General features: G+C 47.3%; 1 protein-coding gene across 6 annotated transcripts in view; it reads left to right on the forward strand.

The window, feature by feature from the left end:
* Positions 1–202: 202 nt before the first annotated feature.
* The window catches only part of DDHD1 (DDHD domain containing 1), a 60,121-nt gene continuing 32,897 nt past the window's right edge, over positions 203–27,426 (forward strand). Inside the window, exons 1-7 of one of the 6 annotated variants that reach the window (XM_054066819.1) lie at positions 204–896; positions 10,816–10,989; positions 12,025–12,198; positions 16,583–16,756; positions 19,039–19,212; positions 23,298–23,399; positions 26,259–26,387. In XM_054066819.1, coding sequence (XP_053922794.1) covers positions 266–896; positions 10,816–10,989; positions 12,025–12,198; positions 16,583–16,756; positions 19,039–19,212; positions 23,298–23,399; positions 26,259–26,387 — 1,558 coding nt within the window. In that variant the 5' untranslated portion in view covers positions 204–265. Of the gene's footprint in view, positions 897–4,500; positions 4,688–10,815; positions 10,990–12,024; positions 12,199–16,582; positions 16,757–19,038; positions 19,213–23,297; positions 23,400–26,258; positions 26,388–27,426 lie in introns of those variants that run through there. The other 5 variants (XM_054066824.1, XM_054066821.1, XM_054066820.1 and 2 more) reach the window with 5 other exon arrangements.

Raw genomic sequence — 27,426 nt, forward strand, 5'->3', positions numbered from 1 at the left:
CACTCTGACCCCACAGGCTCCCCCCATCTCAGCACACTGACCCCAGGGGCTCCCCCACATCAGCACACACTGACCCCACGGGCTCCCCCTATCTCAGTACCACCCCCCCCCCCACCATCCCCGGGCTCCCCCCCAGGTCGGGACCCCCCCCCCACTCCCCCCGCCCCGCCCCGCCCCCCGTCGCGCTGCTGTGACGCCGCCGCCCGTTGCCGCCGCCCGCTGCCGGCGGTCGCTGCCGCTGTGCGGGGCGGGGAGAGGCTGCGCTATGGAATATACCGAACCCGCTTTGCCGCAGGGCGCTTGGGACCTGCCGGGAGAAGCCGCGGGTCACTACGAGCGAGGGGCTTGCGGCGAGGAGGACGGAGAAGCGGCGGCGGCAGCGGAGAAGAGCTGCATCGCGCAGCATCCCCCGCGCAGCCCGTTACGCTCCGCGCTCTCCTCCTCCGAGGGAGACCCCGAGGCTTTCTCCGCCGCCCTGCAGAGGGATCCCAGCCTCAGCGACGAAGCCGGCGCCGGCTGCAGCTTCCATTCCGCCGAATCGGGAGCTTCGCTGCCTTATTCCACGGCCACGGGCAGCGAGGGCGGAGCGGGGCCGTCGAGCGACGAGGTCGGCTGCAGCGGGTTCTCGCTGGCGGCCCGGCTGGAGCGCAGGCGGCCGGGAGGCTGCCGGCCCCGCTACGAGGTGGTGCGGGAGTTGGGGCCCGAGGAGGTGCGCTGGTTCTACCGCGAGGACGGAAAGACATGGAAGCCTTTCGTGGGATACGACTCGCTGCGCATCGAGCTGGCGTTCCGAGCCGCCAGGAGAGAGGCGGCGGCCGTGGAGCCGGTGTGTGTGCGGGGGGGGCTCTACGAGGTGGATGTGGCCAACGCCGAGTGCTACCCCGTCTACTGGAACGGTGGGTGACGCTGGGGGGCTGCCCTCCATCCCCCTCCTCCCCATGCCCCTCCATCCTCCTTCCTCCCCTCCTTGGCCCTCCGTCCGCCTTCCTCCCCTCTCTGCCCCTCCGTCCCCCTTCCTCCCCTCTTTGCCCCTCCGTCCCCCTTCCTCCCCTCTTTGCCCCTCCGTCCCCCTTCCTCCCCTCTTTGCCCCTCCGTCCCCCTTCCTCCCTTCTTTGCCCCTCCGTCCCCCTTCCTCCCTTCTTTGCCCCTCCGTCCCCCTTCCTCCCCTCTTTGCCCCTCCGTCCGCCTTCCTCCCCTCTTTGCCCCTCCGTCCGCCTTCCTCTCTTCTTTGCCCCTCCGTCCGCCTTCCTCCCCTCTTTGCCCCTCCATCCGCCTTCCTCCCCTCTGTGCCCCTCCGTCCGCCTTCCTCCCCTCTTTGCCCCTCCGTCCCCCTTCCTCCCCTCTGTGCCCCTCCGTCCCCCTTCCTCCCCTCTGTGCCCCTCCGTCCGCCTTCCTCCCCTCTTTGCCCCTCCGTCCGCCTTCCTCCCCTCTTTGCCCCTCCGTCCGCCTTCCTCCCCTCTTTGCCCCTCCGTCCGCCTTCCTCCCCTCTTTGCCCCTCCGTCCGCCTTCCTCCCCTCTTTGCCCCTCCGTCCCCCTTCCTCCCCTCTTTGCCCCTCCGTCCCCCTTCCTCCCCTCTTTGCCCCTCCGTCCCCCTTCCTCCCTTCTTTGCCCCTCCGTCCGCCTTCCTCCCTTCTTTGCCCCTCCGTCCGCCTTCCTCCCTTCTTTGCCCCTCCGTCCGCCTTCCTCCCTTCTTTGCCCCTCCGTCCGCCTTCCTCCCTTCTTTGCCCCTCCGTCCGCCTTCCTCCCCTCTTTGCCCCTCCGTCCGCCTTCCTCCCCTCTTTGCCCCTCCGTCCGCCTTCCTCCCCTCTGTGCCCCTCCGTCCGCCTTCCTCCCCTCTTTGCCCCTCCGTCCCCCTTCCTCCCCTCTGTGCCCCTCCGTCCCCCTTCCTCCCCTCTGTGCCCCTCCGTCCGCCTTCCTCCCCTCTTTGCCCCTCCGTCCGCCTTCCTCCCCTCTTTGCCCCTCCGTCCGCCTTCCTCCCCTCTTTGCCCCTCCGTCCGCCTTCCTCCCCTCTTTGCCCCTCCGTCCGCCTTCCTCCCCTCTTTGCCCCTCCGTCCACCTTCCTCCCCTCTTTGCCCCTCCGTCCGCCTTCCTCCCCTCTTTGCCCCTCCGTCCGCCTTCCTCCCCTCTTTGCCCCTCCGTCCGCCTTCCTCCCTTCTTTGCCCCTCCGTCCGCCTTCCTCCCTTCTTTGCCCCTCCGTCCGCCTTCCTCCCTTCTTTGCCCCTCCGTCCGCCTTCCTCCCTTCTTTGCCCCTCCGTCCGCCTTCCTCCCTTCTTTGCCCCTCCGTCCCCCTTCCTCCCTTCTTTGCCCCTCCGTCCGCCTTCCTCCCTTCTTTGCCCCTCCGTCCGCCTTCCTCCCCTCTTTGCCCCTCCGTCCCCCTTCCTCCCCTCTTTGCCCCTCCGTCCCCCTTCCTCCCCTCTTTGCCCCTCCGTCCGCCTTCCTCCCTTCTTTGCCCCTCCGTCCGCCTTCCTCCCTTCTTTGCCCCTCCGTCCGCCTTCCTCCCTTCTTTGCCCCTCCGTCCGCCTTCCTCCCTTCTTTGCCCCTCCGTCCGCCTTCCTCCCTTCTTTGCCCCTCCGTCCGCCTTCCTCCCCTCTTTGCCCCTCCGTCCGCCTTCCTCCCCTCTTTGCCCCTCCGTCCCCCTTCCTCCCTTCTTTGCCCCTCCGTCCGCCTTCCTCCCTTCTTTGCCCCTCCGTCCCCCTTCCTCCCCTCCCCTGCCTGTGGGACACTGGGGGGACCCTCCTTCTTTGTCTTCCCACTGGGGTGGCTCCCCTTCCCCTGCCCGTTCCCGCAGAGACCGGGGAGGTCTGGAGGTCCTCCCACTGAGACCCCGGGGTGCACCCAGGAGTGACAGAGCTGCCTTTTGCTTTCCCCAGCGAGGGACCCTGTGTGCGTACAGAGCCCACCCTGCTGTGGGCTCACGTGGCAGCACCAGCTGCCTTCTCCAGGGCACCCCAATTGGTAAATGGGGGTCCAAGCACTCCCCACCACGCTAGGGCACCCACTGCTTGCTGCCTGGATGCGCCTGGGGATGAGGGCTCCAGGACAAGACATTCCATAGGCTGACCTTAGGCACCTATCTCTCAAACACACCTGAGGGGGAAACAGCTGGGAATTCCTCTTTGCAGTCTTGAACGTGGGCATGAAATGGCAGCTGGTGGGCATCCCATCCTCCCAGGCACACCTTTAAGGGAAGTGGTGTGGGCATCACTCAGTGTGTCTTAAGAGAGGGGACTCTGGACCCGTAACGCACCCAGAGGATGGAAGGCACTGAGTAACCCTCACCCCCCAAATAAGGGTGGTGGAGGAAGGTGTAGTGGGCATCTCTTCCTCCCACTTCCAGCTGCAAAGGCAACTGGGTGTTTTTTTCCTCTAGCCCACCTGTGTTCATGTACCTGAAGGAAAGGGTGAGCGTCTACACCCTGGTATACAGAGACATGGCAAGGAGAGGTCTGGGCATCTTGTCATTTCTTGACACATGCAGAAGAAAGTGGGAGGGAAGGTGCCCAAAACCCTTCTTGCTTACACTTCCCCTTTCCTAAACAAAGGGTGAGGTTGGAGATTTGCCTTCAACATTCCCCCCCCTTCAGAAGGAGCAGTGTGGGAACAATTGTTTGTCTGCCGCCTTCCCACCTCACTCATACTTCTGATCCCTCTTCTTTGAGGGATGATGGATGAGAACACAGATACCTGGCTTCCTCTCTGCTACCCTTGTCCTCTCCACTAGGAAAGCGATGATATTGTGCTTCATCTTCCTTTCCCCATCACCTCTCCGCTGGAAGGTGTGAAATGTGACTTCCCCTCCTTTCTACTGGATGGAGTGCAACAGCCGTCTCCAATATGCACAGGCTCTTTACCCTTCCAATACAGAGGTATTTGCCTCCCTCAACTTCAAAATGAGGTGGTGATACACTCCTTCCACCCTTCCCTTCGCATTCATCTGTGCTTTGTTGGAGGAAAGGGCACCTTGGGCAGCAGAGATGAAAGAAGAGCAGGCAACTCAACTCTTCAGCCCCTTCCTTTGGAGGGAATGTCTTCCAGGGTCTCGCTGGACAAGTGGGCATCTGCTGTCCTGGAGCAGACAAGCCATGCCACTGCTCACCCTCTGTGCCTGAGGACTTGTTCTCCAATTGCGTTCTTTCAAGAACAAGGAAAATCTTATGGAGTAGAGTGAGATGCAGAGCAGCCAAGCAGGACACTGTCCTGGCAGGGACTTGGGAGAGGGGCAGGAAGGCTTCTCTTGTTTTCTCTGTTTGTTTTTGAGACTGAGGTCAGGGAGTCGCACAGGAGCAGCAGAGCCGTTTCAGATACGAAAACCAGGGCTTTAGGTTGCTTTCCCCCTTCTTTATGGAAGGGGATCCATGAGTGACAATAGTAGGTGGTACAATTCACGTGTGGTGCGATAATTTGTCTTTCAGATCGTTGTCCTAGCAGACAGACACTGAGCTCAAGGGGCAAGCAAAGGTCTCTGTTCACACATGTTTTGAGTTGGAGGGGACTGGGCACAGCTCCTGGAGCAGAAAGTGGAGATGGTTCTCCGTGTTAGCAGTCTGAAGGCCCTGCTGCTGGCACTTGATGCGTCTGCCCCATGGTTACTGGAAAGAGATGATGCGGCTCATTGAAGGGATGAGGAAACTTGCTGCCATCCGTTTTGTAACCGTGCCACAGAGACAGGAAAGAGCAGAGCTGTCAGGTGAGGCAAAGTTGCTCCTAGTATTGGGAGCACGAGGCTGCTTTCCTCAGCAGTTGAAAGGTCTTATTTCTTGACCCTGTGCCTTGTCCAGTTTGGAAGCCGAGTCAGTCTCATTAAGCCTGAGGAACAGATGTTTCAAATGATAGCATATTCTGTGCAGAGTCGATTTATGGTGTTTGGAAGGAGAGATTCCGACGATTAGCACCAGAAACGGTGCTAAGCAGTGAGGAAATAAACTCATGGTCCTGAGAAGACTAATGGCAGTGATGTTTTCTAGTCCTCATAAAGCTGATTAAGGAGAGCGCTCAAGTCTTTTCTTATTAGCAAGTCAGCTCTTTGTAGGACTAAGATAAACTTTTGATGTTTCAAGGGTCTGTCAGTGTCTTCTGGTCTGACTTCTTCACTTGCACACTTCCTTGCCTCTATTCCGTGTGTAGGTGAGCACTCTTGCTTCTCTCCTGTTCACTTGTCCTGGCTGCTGCATCCAAACCTGAGAGAACAGCAAGGTCAGATCCCAGGGATTCTGTCTCATCTTTGCTTTTGAAGGCCTTGGTGTAGTTGTTAATCCCAGATTATTCCCACTTGATAGCGTGCGTGTAATTTCGGATCCAAACAGTAGCTGCTATGTTGGCCCACTGGAGTGTGGGATGGAGCCGGTGGTGTAGTAAACTAGATCTCACGCTAGCGAAGCCCGTGAGTAAGGGAGGAGAGTCTCACTCTCTGATCACACAAGCGTCAAGTATGATGAGTACAACTGACTTAAAATACGCTGAGGTGCACATTAAAGAGTAACAGAAAACACTGCCTGGTTTTGCTGATTCACATTTTCAGTTCAGAGCAAAGGTCAAGCTTTTATGTGTAGCTCTTGCCTGTTTTGTTGCGGTTGTTCATGTATGAACCATACTTCAGGGAAGGATTCTGTCTCGCGTCTACAATACCGAATGCGCTGACAGCTCTTCAGCTATTGTGGCGTCTTAATGACAGGGAAATGTTGGTTATAGCTTGGCATGTGATGAAATATTTTTTCACTCCACATATTCAGTCGTGATAAGCTCATCACAGGATTCGTTCGTAACACCAGGAATATCGTCAGGCTGACTTAAAATTTGAGCAGATTAATTACTGAGAATTTTATCCTCACCTTGTGACCTCTGGGATTTATTTAATTAGTGTTGTAGAACTAGCAGAGATGGCGCAAGAGGACTAAAATTATTAGTGTACGCTTCCAAAGCAGTCAGTAACTTGGAGTAGGGCTGCTTCTTGTCTTCTGAGGACGTAACGACAAGTGAAATTTTCTACAAGGGTCTGCATTTGAGTCTTCTTAAATTACCCAGACCTTTCTGCTCTTCCACTTGGAAGAGGGCTGCGTTACAACCATTTTTCTAGAGAGATACTCAATCTAGTTTTCAAAGTCCTTGGTAAGTCTGTTAAATAAATCCACAGCCTGTGAACTTCTGGGTACCTCCTGTTCCCTAGTTTGTGAGTTTGTCCCATGCAAATGTTGCCTTGTCTGGTACTCGCTTTTCCATTGCTTTTCAATGGTTCCATTGTTAAGTTGCCCATATTTGATTTTGCACCGTTTTCTTCTAAATGAGTTCCCTTTCGCTCTCCAGGTAGTTGTCTTCATCCCAGCACGCTCTCCAGTTTGAATTCTGACTGTGTGCCAGCGACACTCAGCACCTCAGCTGACGTCTGTCTTGCAACGGTAGTTTGTAAAATTGAAGTAGGACCGTTGTAAAATCTAGTGGTATGGGGAGAAAAGCAACAGCTTCTGCAGCCATTCGGGGAGTCTGTGGAGAATTTTAATTTAGGGGAGAATAAAGCACTCTACTCCCGGACACAGTTTTGGCAAGGGTGGTTTTTTTAATTTGTTTTTTTTAACATACATGGTTTTGTACGTAGTAGTTGCAGAAATCTATTAAGTAAAATACGTCTTGTTGTATATAAAAAAATAAAATATTGTTCTGCTTTCAGTTCTGGAGTCCTTGGCATGGGAAGGACATGGATCTGTTAGAGCAAGTCCAGAGGAGGCCACAAAGATCATCTGAGGGCTGGAGCACCTCCTGTATGAGTACAGGCTGAGAGTGTTGGCGTTGTTCAGCCTGGAGAAGAGAAGGCTCCAGGGAGACCTTAGAGCAGCTTCCAGTGCCGAAAGGGACTCCAGGAAAGCTGGGGAGGGGCTCTTGATCAGGGAGAGCAGGGATACAACGAGGGGAACGGTTTTCATCTGAAAGGGAGGAGGCTGAGATGAGATCTTAGGAAGAAATGTTTTGCTGTGAGGGTGGGGAGGTGCTGCCCAAGTTGCCCAGAGAGGTCGTGGTTGCCCCATCCCTGGAGGGGTTATATGACCATCCGTGAGTGAAGCTGTAAGATCGGTACTCGTAGAACAGATATTTCAGTAACCTTAGCGTGGAAATACCTGTGAATACAGAATGGGCTGCTGGATCTTAATTTTAGAATCTGGATGCTCAGGCTGGAATTGGGCAGCTTTTAAAAACTATTTCGGCTGCCTTTAAACTTGGACTGAAAGAAATATCCAAGGCCCTGTATTTTCTTTCAGAAGTCCTCTGTGGAATACTTTGGAAACTGGGAAAAGAGGCAGTCATTATAGCCTCTGCAGGCTCAGCTCTTGCAGAGTGAGAGGTGGATGCCAGGGAAGTGTTGTCTGCCCTCTGAACTTCAGATTCCTGAAAAACCTTGGAGTGTAGCAGGTGATGCTTGGTGTCAGATGATTATAAAAGGCTTTTTTTCTTTTTTACCATGTGCTTGTTTTGATGTAGAGGTCAGCCCAAAGACACAAAGCCTTTTGTATCTCAGCCACTGGTGGCTTTTTCGGCTGCACTCTGAAGACTAAAAATCAACATTTCAGAGCTGCTGTCTGCTTTGTGCAGGAACATTGGGTGCTTGTACCTTTCCTACAGCTGGCAGCATAAATTTGCGCGTTGACACTTTACCTAGTATCAACCTTAAACCCATCTTGAGGCCCTCCTACAGCTCTTGCTTGGGTGCTTTAACCAATGCCTGATATTTTTTCTGAGGCTGTGTGTTTAGTTTGAGGGCTTCGTTCTCTGAAACAGAAACAGTATTAAGATAGATTCATGAAGCAAGATGAAAATTAAGGGTTTGGAACTGAGAGTTTATCAGTATGGTTGTGGCTTGCTTTTGTTTGAGTCTGTTCTTGGCAGCAGAACACAACACATTTTCACTTGCTTTACAGCACGCTTAGAACGCTGCTTTTGGTGTGCTTGCCAGTCTTTGAACTTGGTTGATACAATTTCCTTTATGTCACGGACCTTTTGCTCAAAGGCTGAATTCCTGAATCCTATTTTGTTGCTTTTCTCTCCAGGTATGTATGTTATTCTTTTGCAAATAAAATATTAGTAGGTTACATGGCAAGGTAAAACATTAGTTTTTCTACTCGAAATCTTTCCTGGGTTTTACTTTTTTTGCTCTGCTCTTACCATACCATCATTCCAAAAGGCTTTTAGCTCAGTTTTAGCCAGCAAATAGAGGAAACGATTTTTAGATTTACAGTGCTGCCTGTGTTAAATCATAAATTTCATTTGTTTGGATGTGTGTTCTGTTTATGTTCATGGTCTGGTACCTTCCCCTCTTTCAGTAGAGAGAAAGGTCACTAGTGTGGTGGGATGTTTGAGTGGGTTGCAAGTAACTGAAGCCACAGGGAAAAGTGAAATCTGAAAACGAATGCGTAGGGAAATCAGGAGATGGGGTGAAGTAGGCATAAAAATTAAATGAGGCCAGGAAAAGAGTGCAGAAAAAAAATTCCCTGCAGAGGGGAATGTCAGAGGAGTTGAGAGCAAGGGCTGGTGTGCCCTTGAATATCTCTATCTTCTACTTTAGCGGTAGGTCTGAGGCGTGCACAGGAGAAGCTTTGCTGCTCTTTTTCTGAAATACATTCTGGTATAGGAACCTGGTTGCTCAAATTGTACATACAGGATCATTCCTGGGTGACACAGAGCTCACTAGTGAACGCGATTGCTGAGCGCCTGCCAGGAGAGCACGCGCACTTTCAGTCAAGCGGGTGATTGTGGGAAGGTCCCATGGTTTTCAGTGAGGTTTGAGCACATGCTTCCATTTTAGGATGTACTCACATGTTTGTCATGTGTTTTAATCCTGGATTTAACAGAGGAATTGTGTTTGTGACGGCATGCCTTTATTCTTTCCCAGTCAAATATCTTCTTGTGTTGCAGTCACCTCGTTCTTCCCTCCAGTCCAGGGTGTTTGGTGTACTTACAGTTAACACAGAGCTCTCTTTATAGCTGAAAGGCCACTTGCTATTGGGACTGAGCATCAGTAGGTCACCTTCATCACCAGAGTGACTGGAGTTAGGCTTTGACCTGGACTGACATCCAGCATCATTCGTGTAATATTATAGCTGTTGGTGCTCGGCTTTGAAACACAGATGTTAATGGGGAGTTGGTTTTCCTTGCTTTACCCAGTGTTGGCTGTGGTCACGAATTTGATTGTTTCATTTCTGAAAGATGCTGTTCAGGTTTCTTAGAAACAAACGTGGCTGTGACAGAAGATGTTGTTTACTTGCCTTCTCAGCCAGGCCGTTTCCTCCTGAGCTTTCCCAGCAGCACGGTGATCCAACCTGCCATCTGACTGGCGATGTGGAATACAACAAGCCTGTAGGTCACAGTGCTGCGGTTGCACACACAGCATGTGGTGGTTTAAAACGAGTGGAGGGGTCGCCCCTAAAATTCCACTGAACTCTGCGAAGCAGAATCACCATACTTGGATTTTAAAGCCCAAGACTGAAAACAAAGCTCCGCGTATGTTAGCAGCCCAGAAGGCCAACGATATTCTGGACTGCATAAAAATAAAAAGCATGGCCAGTAGGACAAGGGAGGGGATTCTCCCCCTCTCCTCCTTTCTTGTGGATCCGCACCTGGAGTCCTGTGTCCAGTTTTGAATTCCCCAGCATAAGAACGATATGAAACTGTTGGAACAGGTCCAGAGGAGGCCACAGAGCTGATAGAGATCTGTGCACTTGTATGGACGCACACAAGACGTTCACATTTGGCCAAGTCTCTCTCTACGTGTGCAGTGTAGAGCAGCGCACATTAGTCTACACAAGAGGTCAGTCATCCAAGTGCTCTGGGGTCTCAGCAAAGATCTCTCTCAGCAAAGGGGTCTCTCTGTATCTTTGGTGGTCCCGTGATGCTGAAGGTTGGGGTCTTGCAGGCTTGCAGAGCACAGACACAAACGGTGTTTCTCCTTCTTGATTTTCTGGATGGAGGAGGTGAAATTCTGAGCTGAGATACAATGGATAATATTGTCTCAGCTTGCTTGCGGGGATGGATATAAGAGGAGAATTTGTGCTCCCTACAGCCCTAGAAGTTAGCGTGGGCATCAAGCACAGCTGGATGAAGAATAAGCAGATTACATTTTGCCTAGAGACATCTCTGTTGTCCCGTGGACAGGAAATGCTGGGCACCCGGCTTCCTCATTTGGAGTGCCGAAACTGAATCTAGACTGAAAACAACCCTCAGTGAAAGACTGGCTTTCATGCAAAAAAGCCTCTTTCATCCTTAAAATCACCTTTTCTGCTAATTGATGTGTGTTTTGGGTTATTGTAAGTGCAGTTCCCAAAGAGAAAGGCTCTCTGCTCTAAGGGTAAATATCGGTGGGTTTGTCTCTCCTCATTATGCATTCTCTTGATAAGTTTGAAAGCAGTGGTTTTATTGGTTAGATGTAAAATAGGAACGTGAGTCTCACAAAGTTCCTGTTTTTTTGAAAATATAAGGCATCTGGGTAGAGAGTAATGAATCGCATTAATGTTGGTAGGTTTGAACTTAACCCAGAATGAAGTCTGCAGAGTCTGCCCGCTTCCATCCATCTCCCACATTCTCACACTCCTTCTGAAAGCTTGCACTCATTAGCCCAGGTGTTTGTGGATTAACTCTACTTTCACAGCTCATTTCAGTCCCGTGGGAAAAGGCAGTGATGCTTCTCAAGGCATTTCTGTTTCACTTGTTACTGGTCCCAGCAGCAGGAGTAGGACTTTTGCATCAGAACACCAAAAAGCATTCTCTTTCCCTCTTATCTACTGGGAGTTTGTGATTTGCTGCATAAATAAACCCTGAACTCATTTGATTTTCCAGAAACAGAAATGATCCCTGTGATGCGTGGACAGTGGTTTATTGATGGCACGTGGCAACCTCTGGAAGAGGACGAAAGTAACCTGATAGAACAGGAGCACCTCAACCGCTTCAAAGACCAGCAGCTGCAAGACAGCTTCGATATGGATGTTTCAAAACCTGTTGACAGGAAAGAGGGTAAGATTGTTTAGATCCTTATTTTTATATTATGTTTGTCTGGACAGCCCTTAAAATATTGCAATATCTGGGGTGTTTATTTGATCACAGTGAGAAGGGTTTATAACTGTGCAGAAATGCTGACCTTCTTTGTACTACATCTACCCAGGGTTTACACTTAAAAGACATTACTACTGTAAAATAATTCTGTAAATATTTCTGAGGAAGACCTTTTTTGTAACAGTTGTTCTTTGAAGCAGTATTTCAGTTGAAACCACTTTGAAAAGAATACAAAAAAGGGTATTGTAACGCCTTTTTAACAGTTAATAAGCTTAAAACTTACAGAATAACGTAAGATTTAGAAACTGCTTTTTGAGCACACACAGGCAGACAGCGAATTCAGGATCTACCTAAAGCAGTCCATCAAAGGAACACCATCCTTAAGTGATTTCAGTAGTGGGAAGGCCATAAAGCAAGACCATGAACTCAGATCATGGCAGATGCTTAAGGGTTCTCAGGCTAGATATTTTCCTAACAGTATTTAACCACAATGAAGGCAATGATATTCAGATGAAGAGCTGCTTGATAGAGGGTCAAAGACACTACTTCAGTGTTGATTTTCCTTTCATACTTTGCGACTGGAGCCTGCATATCCCTCGCTGTGAGCTCCTCGAGCTGTTAGCAGGTGCCCACCACTTCAGGTCAAGGATGGACAAGCAGCTTTTGTCCCTCAGTCCAACTTTCAGCTGGAGGTTCAGTCTGCAGGACCCACAGCTGCCAGGTACATGGTAAAACTGCTGTCCCTTGCCTTTTGTATAGCGGGACTCGTGCCAAACGGCAAAGCAGGAGTGGCAAGTGCTCAGCATATTCCCAGGGAGGTAGTTGGCAGGAGATGGTGGTGTTTCTCAAGGCGTTTTTGTTTCCCTTGTTACAGGTTCCAGCAACAGAAGTGGGACTTTTGCATCGGAACACTGAAGAGAATTCTCTTTCCCTCTTATCTGCTGGGAGTTCGTGATTTGCTGCATGAATAAAGCCTAAACTCGTTTGATTTTTCAGAAACAGAAAAGATCCCTGCAATGCGTGGACATTGGTCTATTGATGGCACGTGGCAACCTCTGGAAGAGGGGGAAAGTAACCTGATAGAAGGGGAGCATCTCAACCGCTTCAAAGACCAACAGCTGCAAGACAGCTTCGATATGGAAGCTTCAAAACCTGTTGACAGGAAAGAGGGTAAGAGTGTTTAGATCCTTATTTTATAGTATGTTCGTCTGGGCAGTTGGAGTCTCTTTTTCTGAAGTGTAAGAAGGTGATCTGTGATGGTTTTCCATTCTGTGTAGTGGGGAACATTGTTGTAAGCATCAGTTTGTTCTCCCTGTTTTCAGCGCATCATGATGTTATAGGATTTCCTACTGCAGCGCATGTGATGAATGCTGTAAAATTGATATTTGTGGATAAACATTTTGTTCCCATTTTCCTTTACGTTTGTTATCTATTAATTGTATTTGAAACCTCACTTCAGACTGAAATCTGTTGATGGGACAAGAAGAGTCAGTGTCCAAATGCAAAGTGGCTATTAGCTCTCTGGCCAGCACTCCTAATTCTGCCTTAGAGGGAGTATCAGTTTTACAGATCCTATTTCGTTTTCCGTTCTTGTTGAGGCTGTATTAGAGTAGTTTTCAGTCTAGTAGATCTTGAGCATTCTTTCTTTTATGGAGGTCCTTATATTTGAATGACCAGGCTGAGGTCATTCTGGAATTACAGTCCTGCAGAAGGTTACTGGGAGTTTTGGGTGGTGCTTGTGTTAACAATATAGCAAATTTTTCACGTTCCCCTTTGAAGGCATTGATAAGTATGCAGAGAAATAGTGTTGGATGTTTCATTTGCAGTTCCTTGGTGCTTGCATGTCTTGTCATTGATTTTGAGGAGTCCTTCAACATATGTGTTTTTTTCCAGCCTTAATGGTTCTATCATTCTATGAATGATCTGCCTTTGGATGTTGTAGTGATTAATATTTCCATATAGAATGATCATAGAATGCTTTGCATAGGAAGGGGCCTTAAAGATCATCTAGTTCCACCCCTTTGGCCTTCCCAATGCCCTTTGCAGAGCCAGGTATCTTAGTTTATTCCCAGCTAAACTATCTTGTAGTGATTTTACCATAAAAGCTTTTCTTATTTCAAATCACACCAGTTTTTCCTGGCTGAGCCCTTCTGAAAGAGGCACTGCCCATCTGGTGTCTGTGAGCTGCTGTGCAGTGCTGCAGTCTACTCTTGTAAAGAACCACTATGGGAAAGTTTATCTCCGGCAAAAAAGCCTGAAAATGTTTGGTTTTGAATTTTAGAAATCTGTAGGTGGAAATTCCCATGTGAAAAAATCAAAGCCCTTTGGAAGTGAAAATCAGATTTCCTGTTTTCTTGAGGTTTGGAGTCCGAAATAGTATTTGTATGATTTTTCTTTTTAAATTCAGTGAATGGAACCTTGTCAATCAAGAATTAAGGAATTGCTTACAGATTTTCCCAGTAAGGATTAATGTCGTGTTAAGACGTGTCATTGCTTTGGCAACAATGGGGTCCTTTATCTATGCTCACATATTATGTGCATTTCATTTTTTCCTACAGACAGGGCTTTGTTTGTGAGGGCAGCGGGACTGGGTCTGTGTATGAGCTGTACTGAGAAGCACAGCTACGCGAGACGTATAAATACAGGGGAACACCACAAAGTTTAACACAAATGCATGGCGAGAACCTGCTGTATATGGTGACAGCTGACATTGCTGTAGTCACCTTTCATTTCTTACTGCCTTGATGGGATGTAGACTCCAGAATTAGTTTTAATTTTCATGGACAGTTGAATTGTCTCTCTCATTTTTGGTGTTCAAGGGCAGGTTTGATGGGGCCTAGGGCGGCCTGATCTAGTGGGAGGTGCCCATCACAGGAGGGTTGGAACTGGATGATCTTTAAGGTCTCTTCCAACCCAAACTATTCTATGGTTCTGCATTTTGAAGCCACTCAGACTGTTGTTGCTCTGATACGTAGGAATTAATTTTCATTAACTCACCATGCCCTTTCAATGCCCCAACCCGTTATTTCATCTGATGAATTGTCATCGTCCAGAACATCAGAAATTCAGTGCATGACGGTTGCCTCCTGTTTGGAGTTGCTATTTTAGCTGGGCAAACAGCAGTTGAGTGGCAGAACTGGGTCTGGTGCTACATCTGCCTGCAGTTTGGTCAGACCAACGAGACTAGAGTCGTCTGCGTTCCACGTAGGCAGAGCTGAGGGTGCAGGAGGATGGAAGAGTTTGAGTAGGGATTTGGGGGACTTGGGAGGGGTGAAGCAGTGCTCACAGTGCCTGGCGAAGAAAACTGGGATCTGTGGGAAGCTGGGATGAAAGAGGCTGGTGGCACTTGGAGCCAACTGGTTTGGGAAATGCATTCTCTGTGCCATCCCATGGTGCACAGAGGGGCTGTTTTGTAGGGCTGCCTGCAGGATTCCCAGTCACAAGAATGCACGGAGAGCTCGTGTGCCAGTACCAGGTGAGAGAGGTTCAGAAGTGATCTGGGCTCCTTGCTCCACATCATCTGCCTCCAGCATCTGCTCCCCTCCCTGCCTCGACCTTTCCTGCTGTTAACTTTTCCTTGCTGACTGCTGCGGGTCCAGCTTAAGGATGCTGTCACCTGCAGATGTGCCTTTCTTCTGTTACAAAGGTGGGGTATTAAGAGCTTATCATCATTTCTACTGGTGCAGAAACCGTGTTTCCCTGTTAATCTGTTATGGGAAAGGTTTCAAAATTGACTTTGGAACCTTATGAGTGTTCCTTGCCCTGTGGGGAGATTATTGCAAGATTTCCTTTTACTTTCATAGCTTTCAGATGCGGTGGCTGGAGGGATGAAGAATTCGGAAGAATTCAGGGGTTACAAGTAAATTATGGAGGTGCTTGGAATTCTCTATTGCATTCTCATCCACAGGCAGTTGGTGTGACAGATACCTGTGGTATATACTTGTGTCCATAGGCACAACGAGCGTTAGTGGTGTATCCATAGTGGAGGACAGCACAGAGCCTTCTGAACCACCATCAGGCTCGGTGGGACATGCCGAGACCTGGTGTGGGCCTCTGTGAAGCAGGTACTTTTGTGGCCTGAAGTTGCTTGATCTATTCGGGCTGGAGAAGAGGCGTGTAAGGGGAAACTTCATTGCAGTCTACAGCTTCTTCACAAGGGGAGGAGGAGGAGCGGGCAATGATCTCTTCTTTCTGGCGACCAAGTGGTCTTAGTGGTTTTTTACCTGATCTTCATTTACTGTTTCTTTGCATCTATTGGTTCTTTTCCAAGCTGTCTTTACCTGCTTTTTTCCCACCTTCCAGATAGGAACAGGATTTAGTAGTGGACAGTTACGGTTGGAGTTGATGATCTCAAAGGTCTTTTCCAACCTAGTGATTCTATGATTCAAGTAGGAAAGGCTATTTTTCCTGTCTCCTTTTTTGAGCCTCCTCTTCTGTGGTTGACTTCTTAGCTGCTTTGGAGAGCTAAACTTGTGCAGTTGGTATGGACACACACAAGACATTTGCATTTGGCCAAGTGTCTCTCTGCGTGTGCAGTGTAGAGCAGCACACGTTAGTCTACACGAGAGGTCAGTCGTCCAAGTGCTCTGGGGTCTCAGCAAACCTGTATCTTTGCTGGTCCCATGATGCTGAAGTTGGGGTCTTGCCGGCTTGTGGAGCACAGGCACAAACAGTGTTTCTCCTTGATTTTCGGGATGGAGGAGGTGAAAATCTGAGCTGAGATACAATGGATAATATTGTCTCAGCTTGCTTGCGGGGATGGATATAAGAGGAGAATTTGTGCTCCCTACAGCCCTAGAAGTTAGCGTGGGCATCAAGCACAGCTGGATGAAGAATAAGCAGATTACATTTTGCCTAGAGACATCTCCGTTGTCCCGTGGACAGGAAATGCTGGGCACCCGGCTTCCTCGTTTGGAGTGCCGAAACTGAATCTAGACTGAAAACAACCCTCAGTGAAAGACTGGTTTTCATGCAAAAAAGCCTCTTTCATCCTTAAAATCACCTTTTCTGCTAATTGATGTGTGGTTTGGGTTATTGTAAGTGCAGTTCCCAAAGAGAAAGGCTCTCTGCTTTAAGGGTAAATATCAGTGGGTTTGTGTCTCCTCATTCTGCTTTCTCTTGATAACTTTGAAAACAGTGATTTTATTGGTTAGATGTAAAATAGGAGCGCGAGTCTCACAAAGTTCCTATTTTTTTGAAAATACAAGGCAGCTGCGTAGAGAGTAATGAATCGCATTTATGTTGGTAGGTTTGAACTTAACCCGGAATGAAGTCTGCAGAGTCTGCCCGCTTCCATCCATCTCCCACATTCTCACACTCCTTCTGAAAGCTTGCGCTCATTAGCCCAGGTGTTTGTGGATTAACCCTACTTTCACAGCTCGTTTCAGTCCCGTGGGAAAAGGCGGTGGTGCTTCTCAAGGCATTTCTATTTCATATGTTATAGGTCCGAGCACCTTATGCATCAGAACACCGAAAAGCATTCTCTTTCCCTCTTATCTGCTGGGAGTTTGTGATTTGCTGCATGAATAAAACCTGAACTCGTTTGATTTTCCAGAAACAGAAAAGATCCCTGCAATGCGTGAACAGTGGTTTATTGATGGCACGCGGCAACCTCTGGAAGAGGACGAAAGTAACCTGATAGAAGGGGAGCACCTCAACCGCTTCAAAGACCAGCAGCTGCAAGACAGCTTCGATATGGAAGTTTTAAAACCTGTTGACAGGAAAGAGGGTGAGATTGTTTAGATCCTTATTTTATAGTATGTTCGTCTGGACAGTTGGGGTCTGTTTTTATTAAGTTTAAGAAGATGATCTCTGATGGTTTTCCATTCTGTGTAATGTAGTTAATTTTCCAAGTCCCCTCAAGGCTAGCAAGGACTCTGAATACTTTTTTTCTATTTCTTCCCCTTTGAAAAATATTTTCTTCTGGCCAAACCTGCAGTCAAGTCTCCTGCTTTAACAGCTCTGTCAGGCAGGTGCCTTACAAGAAGGACTTTGAGGGGCTGGAGCGCATCCAGAGAAGGAAACGGAGCTGGGGAAGGGGCTGGAGAACAAGGGTTATGAGAGGCAACTGAAGGACCTGGGGCTGTTTAGCCTGGAGTAGAGAAGGCTGAGGAGAGACCTCATCACTGTCTACAACTGCTTGAAAGGAGGTGGTGTCAGGTGGGTGTTGGTCTCTTCTCTCAAGTATCAAAGGATAGTGGGAGAGAAAATGGCCTCAAGTTGCACCAGGGCAGGTTCAGATTGGACATGAGGAAAAGTTTCTTCACTGAAAGGGTTCTCAGGCCCTGGCAGAGGCTGCCCAGGGAGGTGGTGGCGTCCTCATCCCTGGAGGTCTTTGAAAGACAGGCAGACAAGGTGCTCAGGTATCTGGTTTCGTGGTGGACAGGTATGTTTGGACTCGATAATCTTGAAAGTCTTTTCCAACCAAGTGATGCTATGACTCTCTGATTCTGTGAAGTGGTGTGACCCTTGCACCACAGCACCGCTAGTACAACATAAAAACATCAGAAAAAGAAAATCCAAATTCAAGTCACAGAAATTGGATTGCATGGGAAAAATTGGAGAGCTCACCAGGCATAGCTGTGTCCTGAGAGTTAAGGAATAGCCCCAAGAACATCCGCCTACCTGCAACGGATGAGCAACATCTTCACCTTCCCAGTGAGGTCTCAGGACATTCAGCTGGTTGACGGGAGATTTGTTTTGCAACCAACTCTACTCTAGCCCTGAACGGCAGATTCTAGGTAAGAAATAGAATATTCCCGAGGTCTCTTGTTTCCTGGAGATGTCAGAGCGTGGCACGTTACAAGGTTCCTCAGATACCTTCCACATGGGTTGTAATTCTTTCCCTCCATGTTGCTGATAATTCTCTAGTCTTTTGACTACAGTCCCTCTGCGTTCAGGTCTACCATCTTCCAAGAGGCCTCAAGAGAATTGGTTTTGTTTGGCAAAGCTGTTACTTTAAAGCTAAGTAATCCTGGATGAACGTAACCAGAAATTCAGATATCAGTGCCTTTTCTAAAACTAAAGTTAAACTAAAGAAGCTGTGTATGCAGTCACTTCAAATTGGAGTGGAATACATGTAAAACCACCAGAAACTTCGGTAGATTTTTTTCCTGTGGTAATAGAAGAGTAGCAGGAAAATTATAGCTATCAGTAAGTGTGAAAAGTGGTTTTAAGTGTGAAAAGTGGTTTTGTCATTATAATATGGCTCTCGATACATATCTGCTCAGCTGGCATCTGTGATTGCCATCTGCAAGTGACACTGGGAAAAGCTTCACAACTTGTATTATCATAAAATCATAGAATTGTGGAATGGTTTGGGTTGGAAAGGACCTTAAAGCCCACCCAGTTCCAACCGCCTGCCGTGGGCAGGGACACCTCCCACTGGACCAGGCTGCTCAAAGCCTCATCCAACCTGGCCTTGAACACCTCCAGGGATGGGGCAGCCACCACTGCTCTGGGAAATCTGGGCGAGGGCCTCCCCACCCTCATAGTGAAGAATTTCTTCCTAACGTCTAATCTGAATCTTTCTCATTCAAATTTAAAGCCATTCGCCGTCATCCTGTCACTCCAGGCTCTTGTAAATAGCCCCTCCCGAGCTGAAGCCCTTTTTGGTGCTGAAAGCTGCTCTGAGGTCTCCCCACAGCCTTCTCTTCTCCAGGCTGAACAACCCCAACTCCCTCAGCATGGCCTCATAGCAAAGGGGCTCCAGCCGTTGGATCATCTCCGTGGCCTCCTCTGGACCCGTTCCAACAGTTCCATATCGTTCTTATGTTGAGGCTTCAAGAACTGGACACAGGACTCCAGATGGGGTCTCACGAGATCAGAGCAGAGCAGAGGAAGGGAATGTGGTGTTTCTCAAGGCATTTCTATTTCACTTGTTAAAGGTTCCAGCAACAGGAGTAGGACTTTTGCATCAGAACACTGAAGAGAATTCTCTTTCCCTCTTATCTGCTGGGAGTTCGTGATTTGCTGCATGAATAAAGCCTAAACTCCTGTTTGATTTTTCAGAAGCGGAAAATATCCCTGCAATGCGTGGACAGTGGTCTATTGATGGCACGTGGCAACCTCTGGAAGAGGGGGAAAGTAACCTGATAGAAGGGGAGCACCTCAACCGCTTCAAAGACCAGCAGCTGCAAGACAGCTTCGATATGGAAGCTTCAAAACCTGTTGACAGGAAAGAGGGTAGGAGTGTTTAGATCCTTATTTTATCGTATGTTCGTCTGGGCAGTTGGGGTCTCTTTTTCTTAAGTTTAAGAAGATGATCCGTGATGGTTTTCCATTCTGTGTAGTGAGGAACATTGTTGTAAGCATCAGTTGTTCTCCCTTTTTTCAGCGCATCATGATGTTGTAGGATTTCCTACTGCAGCGCATGTGATGAATGCTGTAAAATTGATATTTGTGGATAAACATTTTGTTCCCGTTTTCCTTTACGTTTGTTATCTTTTAATTGTATTTGAAACCTCACTTCAGACTGAAATCTGTTGATGGGACAAGAAGAGTCAGTGTCCAAATGCAAAGTGGCTATTAGCTCTCTGCCCAGCACTCCTAATTCTGCCCTAGAGGGAGTGTCAGTTTTACAGATCCTATTTCATTTTCCGTTCTTGTTGAGGCTGTATTAGAGTAGTTTTCAGTCTAGTAGATCTTGAGCATTCTTTCTTTTATGGAGGTCCTTATATTTGAATGACCAGGCTGAGGCCATTCCAATAGTTCTCCTGGGAATCCCAGATAAATACATTTAACGCATTTAAGAACAGCCTTCTGAAATTACTGATTTATTATTTAATCTACTTGGTGGCATTGGTTGATCAGGTTAAGTATAGCACAGCAGCAGTTCAGTATTTTTGGCTTTCACATTTCAGTTATGTTCGTTGCTTGTCAGTTGATGAACAATCTACAAACCAAGAGCTGCAAGTGTAAGTTGGACGGGATGATCTGTAAAGGTCCCTTCCAAAGCAAAGCATTCCATGATGCAACAGTGGACTTCTCATCCAGGGTCTGAGGATGAGCAGACGTCCTAATGTTTATATAAATTTAAAATGGGGTGACAAAATCTCACCCCACCTCAGTAAGAGTGTGGGTTGGTCAGTGGAACGGGTGCGTTGATTCTCAGGCAGACTTTTTAAACAGGCCATCCCGTGGGATTTCAAAACAGAGTGCCAGTGTGGAGCAACCAGCTTTGTTTGGTTTGATCCAGGTGACTCTTGTTGACTTCCAAAGGAATGTGTCTCCTTCTGGTTGGTAAGATAGACACACTGGAGGTGTTATCCAGACTTGTGCAAAATACTTCACTGGAGTGCCTGGTGCCTTTGAGATATCCTGCAGCTGTGGTTTTTCTTTACTACTAATTTGGTCTTTATCCCTGAGGTGTGCAAACAGGCATTCAAAAGCAAAGTGCTGAATGTGTTGGTGAACAACATTTACCAAGAGATGCAAAATAAGATATAAATATGTCAGGTAAAATGACAGAATTTATCACCTCACTGGCAAATTGGAGGAGTCTCTGAAGAGCGTTGTGCATAGGCGTGTTCTAGGTCCTTCTACTTCCCTAAAGACTCCTTTGTGGTTGAAGCAAAACTGAGAAGCAAGAACAAACACACACTTTCTCCTTTTAATGCTGGGTAGAAAGGCAGGGTGTATAGAGCGAGTGGTGTAAAAAATCTATATGAGATTGAATGCAATGTGTGTGTTAACAACAGCAGAGCGGTAAGCTACTCTGTTATCAAGAGACAAGGAATTACAGTCCTGCAGAAGGTTACTGGGAGTTTTGGGTGGTGCTTGTGTTAACAGTATAGCAAATTTTTCAGGTTCCCCTTTGAAGGCATTGATAAGTATGCAGAGAAATAGTGTTGGATGTTTCATTTGCAGTTCCTTGGTGCTTGCATGTCTTGTCATTGATTTTGAGGAGTCCTTCAACATATGTGTTTTTTTCCAGCCTTAATGGTTCTATCATTCTATGAATGATCTGCCTTTGGATGTGGCAGTGATTAATGTTTCCATACAGAATGATCATAGAATGCTTTGAGTAGGAAGGGACCTTAAAGATCATCTAGTTCCAACCCTTTGGCCGTCCCAATGCCCTTTCCAGAGCCAGGTATCTTAGTTTAGGTATCTTAGGTATCTTAGTTTATTCCCAGCTAAACTATCCTGTAGTGATTTTACCATAAAAACTTTTCTTATTTCAAATCATACCAGTTTTTCCTGGCTGATCCTTTCTGGAAGACGCACTGCTCTTCTCCAGGGTTCTTGATAGACGGTCAAAGTCACTACTTTAGTATTGATTTTCCTTTCTTAATTTGCGGCTGGAGCCCACATATCCCTCGCTGTGAGCTCCTCGAGCTGTTAGCAGGCAAAGAGCAGGTGCCCACCACTTCAGGTCAAGGATGGACAAGCAGCTTTTGTCCCTCAGTCCAACTTTCAGCTGGAGGTTCAGTCTGCAGGACCCACAGCTGCCAGGTACATGGTAAAACTGCTGTTCCTTGCCTTTTGTATAGCAGGACTCGTGCCAAACGGCAAAGCAGGAATGGCAAGTGCTCAGCATATTCGCAGGGAGAATACTTCTCTCTGCTCAAGGCTGACATGAGGGCTACTTCTGATTCTCTAATTGAGACCACTGAGCAGTGATTCAAAGGGTTTATCATAAACATATCCCCAGTATAAATAATATCCTCTAACAGCTTTAACATTTGCTGTCTCTGCCTTAAGTATTCTTGGATAGTTGTTACTATCGTAAATACAGTTGCGTACCTATCATCTGTTGTTCCATCACCTTTGTCAGGTGTATTAATTTAACTGGATGAAATGAAGGTGAAAGCTTAATATATGTGATAGTGAGATAGGAATAGACAGAGTTGATTGTATTTGCACAGAGAAATGTTCAAAATCAAGCTGGTAATCACCTGAGCAACTTGATCTAAAGCTGAAATTAGATCCAACTGCAAAGTTGGTCGTGCTCTTTGTAGAGGATTCTAGCAGAGGAACTCCAGCAGTCCCTTTGAAAGAAATTATTCTGTGATCAAGTCTATGATTCTGTCTTGAACGATAAGAAACGTGGAAAGAATCTTGTGAGCCAGAGCAAGAGTGGTTTGGGTTTTTTTAATACATTCATTTTGAAACTGCATGAGTTTTGGTTTTTTTCTTATGGATTTTCAGCATGTGGTTAGGTGCTACAAACCCATAAAAGCTGCATTGGGAATAGTTAGTTTGCTTTGCCTTAGATTTCAAATAAAGTTTTCTCTGTTCATTATATTACCGATGGATTTTTGTCACAGCTGGCTAAGTTAACCTTCAGCTGGGAAAGTCGTATTCGTAGAATCAGAGAGGGATCTCTGGAGATCGTCTTGTCTCCTTTCAGGGAGCTGTAGACAGTGAGGAGGTCTCTGCTCAGCTTCCTTTCCTCCAGGCTAAACAACCCCAGGTCCCTCAGACACCTCTCATAGCCCCTGTTCTCCAGCCCCTTCCCCAGCTCCGTTCCCTTCTCTGGATGCGCTTCAGCCCCTCAGTGTCCCCTTCTTGGAATGAGGGACCCAAAACTGAACTCCAGTTTTCTCTTACTTTAAAGTATTTCTTCCATAATCACACAGCACCAACACATAAGTCTCTGAAAAAGAACCTTTTGGATTGCTGTGCAATATTTCAATCTTCTCACAAGGCAAGAAACAAGATGATCGAAAGCTCAGTTAAAAAACTTAGGGGCTTGCCTTACCATCAAGGAGAATCTCAAGGGCAAAGCACACCTGCTGTTCCATTTCACCATGGAAAACAACTCCTTGAGGGCTTACAGAACAGGGTAAGAGTAGGATATTTTGTCTAATTGAACTTTTAATGATCCTCTTACACTCTTTCAGAACAATAATAGAGCTGTGTTAGAAATCGAGTGGGTTTTTTTTCTAATGTTTAGTGTATATTTAAGGAGGGTCACTGTGTTCTAGCCTGTACAAACAGCACTTATTTATGCTTTTCTACATGTGAATGCAAAGGCGCTCGCTGAGCCTGGTCACACTGTGTTCCAGCTGTCTCTTTACTGATGCTGTTAGCTCTGTTGTGATGTCATAACTTTATAAGGAATGAAGCAATTGAATATGGTTAATGTGACCTGACACTTATGCTACAAAACCAGTTCTTTACGTGTATGTACTTTTTCAGAAAATGTGCCAGCGTTTTTGGTTTTGGGTTTCTTTTTTTTGCTTAAAAATGATAATACTAACAAAAAAAAAAAATGACACCCCTTTTAAAAATTTTACTTTGAAGCTCAGTGTTTTTACTTTTAGTTCTCTACTACCTCCCTCCCTTCTCCTTCCCTTCTTTGTTCAAATGGAGAGGATATAAGGAGAATTCAGATGCTGCATGTCTTAAACGAAAGCGTTCCCAAGGTACAGTAATCCGTCCTCCCTCTCCTTCCCCCCCTCTCCTTCCCCCCCTCTCCTTCCCCCCCTCTCCTTCCCCCCCCTCTCCTTCCCCCCCTCTCCTTCCCCCCCTCTCCTTCCCCCCCTCTCCTTCCCCCCCCTCTCCTTCCCCCCCTCTCCTTCCCCACCTCTCCTTCCCCCCCTCTCCTTGCCCCCCTCTCCTTCCCCCCCTCTCCTTCCCCCCCTCCCCTTCCCCCCCTCCCCTTCCCCCCCTCCCCTTCCCCCCCTCCCCGTCCCCCCCTCTCCTTTTGATGAGTCCTTCGACATATGTGTTTTTTAAGAACACCATCAAGGAATTGGAATTAGGAATTGGAACATTAGGAATTGGTTCTTCCCAAGGGACAATAATTCAGGCAGGGTAGGGAAAACCTTTTTTCTATATGTTCTTTCCAATAGAGGGGCTGGACTTGATTCCAGAACGAGTTTGAGAATCGCTCCTCCCCAAACTGCTGTTCTTCCAGTGGTAACTCAGCCACAGGCCTCTCTGTCTCTTCCTCTGCATGTTTTGGAGGTTGAGCACAACGCTCTCCATAGGTATTAAGCTTCCAGCCCTCCTCTGTCAGCCTCCCCAGGAACATGCTCTGAGAGGGATTTTACAGAATGCAGATGGAACAGCTCTTAAAGACCTGCTAGGCGATGCATAAAAAGTCTACATGGGTCATGGAACTGAGGATGGGGGAGATTGCAGAGGCATCTGCAAGGAAGTCCCTTGCCTTTGCTGCTAGAGTAGGTGCCTGTCTCGAGATATCAGTCTCTCTTGCATTGTCTCCAAGTCTGATATAGGAAGATTTGCTGGGATGCTATGATTCTGTGAATTTCTTTTTCTTCTCCAGCTCTAAATTGAGATTTCTGAGCATGGACTTTGCACCTGCAGGGATGTTTGTGAAAGCATGTTCATTGAGTTCTCACTGGCTTCTGCTTCTCAGTTGTTAGGCTAAGCTGACACATCTGCTCTTCAGAGTCAGCTTTACTTCCTCTCCTGCCCTTGCTCTGTCAATTTAAAACAGCAGTATAGTCGCAGAATCACAGAATGGTTTGCGTTGGAAAGGACCTTAAAGCCCACCCAGTTCCAAGCTATCTGCCATGGGCAGGGATACCTCCCACTGGATCAGGTTGCTCCAAGCCCCATCCAACCTGGCCTTGAACCCCTCCAGGGATGGGGCAGCCACCACTGCTCTGGGCACCCTGGGCCAGGGCCTCACCACCCTCAGCGTGAAGAATTTCTTCCTAATGTCTGATCTAAATCTTCCCCCTTCCACTCTCCTTTGTCCTATCACTCCATGCTCTCCTAAAAGGTCCCTCCCTAACTTTCCTTTCAGTGCTGGAAGCTGCTCCAAGGTCTCCCCAGAGCCTTCTTTTCTCCAGGCTGAACAACCCCAACTCTCTCAGCCTGTCCTGATAGCAGAGGGGCTCCAGCCCTTGGATTATCTTCGTGGCCTCCCCTGGACCTGTTCCAATAGCTCAATATCCTTCTTATGTTGGGGGTTCCCGTCCTAGTTATTTTTTGTGAATCAGCTTTTTACTGTAACCGAAGGGGTAATCCTCTTCTAATCCCCTTGTGCCTTACAGACTTCATTTAGTTTTTTTGTCAGGCTGTCAGGTCTGTCTGCCTTGGCAAGGAAACAAGAAATGCTACAAGAGAAGGGTCACCACATTGAGCTTAACAGGGCTGGTTTGTGCTGTAGCAGAGTTAAAATATGAAATTGTGATGGCTCAGGCTTTCTCGGAATGTTTTCAGAAGAATAGGAAAAATTATTTCAAGTGGCTTCACATAGGAGGCAGGTGAGAGCTCCACTTGTTATGGAAAAAAACAAACCCCAAACAACCCCTGAGGGTGTTTCCCATGACTTTGAACTTATTTAACTAGGCTGATGACAGCTAAATGACACTCTTTTGGGTCACAGGACTATTGCTGTTGTCAGCTCTCCAAATGTTGTGTTTGCTTCATTAGATGAGACCTAGGAAGCAGGTTTCCAAATCGGGTGAAATCCACAGGTGAAATCCAAATTACTGGTAATAGAGCTGTGGCACTGTTTTGCTCAAGCAAGCTCAAAGCCTTATGTGAGAGATTCTGACTTGTGTTATAACGTGCCTGCTGTGCTTAATCCCAACAATCAGGCAGTGTGTCATGAGGTCAGTCCCAGAGCTCAATCAGTTCCAAATCTGGAAAACACAACAACTGCACAAAAGAAGAAAGAAAAAAAACCAACCAAAACCTACTAGAGCTCTTCTTAGTGGCTTTTGAAAGAGCTGAGTTCTTTTCTGTGCCAGAAATTACTCATTCAGAGGCTTTCCCATTGAAATGCATTTCCAGCTCTTAGATGTTTCTGAAAGGAGAGAAATGCAATGGAGCCTTCTAGTAATGAAGCCTTGAAAGCTGCTGTAGTGCACTGTAATCTCAGTCAAAACCAGGAATCTTGCTGGACAGACACAGGAGAGAGAAGTTAGGAGTGAAATTGTTCTTTTTCTGGAGTGCATGGGGCAGCCACCTGGTCACCACACCAACCTGCATTATTTCAGGACACATTGCCTTGCCTCCGCGTTCTTTTTGTTTTCAGCTAAAGGAATATTTTGGAAACCTACCATCCCAAAATAGGGGTGGGAGGACAATGGTATGAAATGTCCTCAAGAGTAGTCTCCAAACTCCTGCTCTGATTAATCCTGAACATAAAAACTTTTCAAGGTGAAGAGGAACGTGAATTTAGGTATAAATGGAGCTCTAGATTTTAACTTATGTACAAATTACTTTTCTCTTTCTGTATTTGAAGAGACTTTTTTTTTTCCCTCTTGCCCATCTAAATTAAATGTTATTCCTTTTTGCTGCAGCTATTCATAGTCTAAAGTTGAGTCGCAACCATGTGGACTGGCACAGTGTGGATGAAGTGTATCTTTACAGTGATGCAACGACATCCAAAATTGCAAGAACTGTTACACAAACGTTGGGGTTTTCCAAAGGTAATATTTCTCAGAGTTTGTAAAGAAGGTTGGAAATACCAATCTTTTAAGTTTGTTTAACGCTATAGGGAGTTCTCCAGTGTGAAGTTTTAATATGTGACTAAGCCTACTTTGGCCCCTGCAGTTGTTACAGAAGGGTATATTGGGGTCTTTAGGCTGTTGTGCATAATTGTAATTAGATGTGAATAGGCTATAACTTATTTTTATTGCATGTTTTATTATTATTTTGAGTGCAGCAATCACCATTACATAATAAGTAAATGAAAATTTGACAGCGGCAGCTACAATGTAAGAATTGTTCCCTTTGCAACCTTGACTTTACCGCTGTGTATTTGCATCCTGTGATGCATTCCTTAAATATGTGACCATACCATCCCCTCTTGCTGGCTCTCGCTTTGTTTTAGTTCATTAACAGATATATGAGAGGAGGGGTGAAGCCTTTAGGCAGAAATTGTTTCCAGTAGGAATCCAGCCTCATTTAAACTCCAAACTACCAGTTATAAAGCTGGCAAGGCTGAGATGATTGGAAGAAAGGATGGGGTTTCTCTCAAGCAAAAGGCATATTATGGCCAACCGAGAAAACTGGAACTTGTCCTCTCTGTTGTGGTGCTTCTATGCACTAAAACAAGAACCTACATGTCTGTTTTGTTCCTTGGTCTCAGAAGAGACAAGATCGGGTAATAGGTTTGGCTTCAGTCGCCATGCCTCTGTTCTGTAATTAATGCCCTCTTACCCCGCAGGGCTCCTGGGTAGATACTTAATTAACATTTGCCAAGAATTAATACAATTCACTGCTTCAGTTCCAGAAGTATTCTGTATCCAGAACATGATTTGGATATTGTGTAATAAATAACGTCTGTCCTAAACAGTTTTGGGGAGTGTGAAATACCCACATAGAAACCCACTTCATAAACAAAACCTGTCCTGTGTAAAAAATGCCTGTAGTGTTTTCCTTCTTAAAAGCAAAATAAGTTGTTTGTTTTAGGGATTTGTGGTAAGGAATGATTCTGCCTTCCTCTGCAAGGACATCTGGAGGGGT

The sequence above is a fragment of the Cuculus canorus genome, chromosome 5 (genome assembly GCF_017976375.1).
Source record: "Cuculus canorus isolate bCucCan1 chromosome 5, bCucCan1.pri, whole genome shotgun sequence".
Classification (NCBI taxonomy): Eukaryota; Metazoa; Chordata; class Aves; order Cuculiformes; family Cuculidae; genus Cuculus; species Cuculus canorus.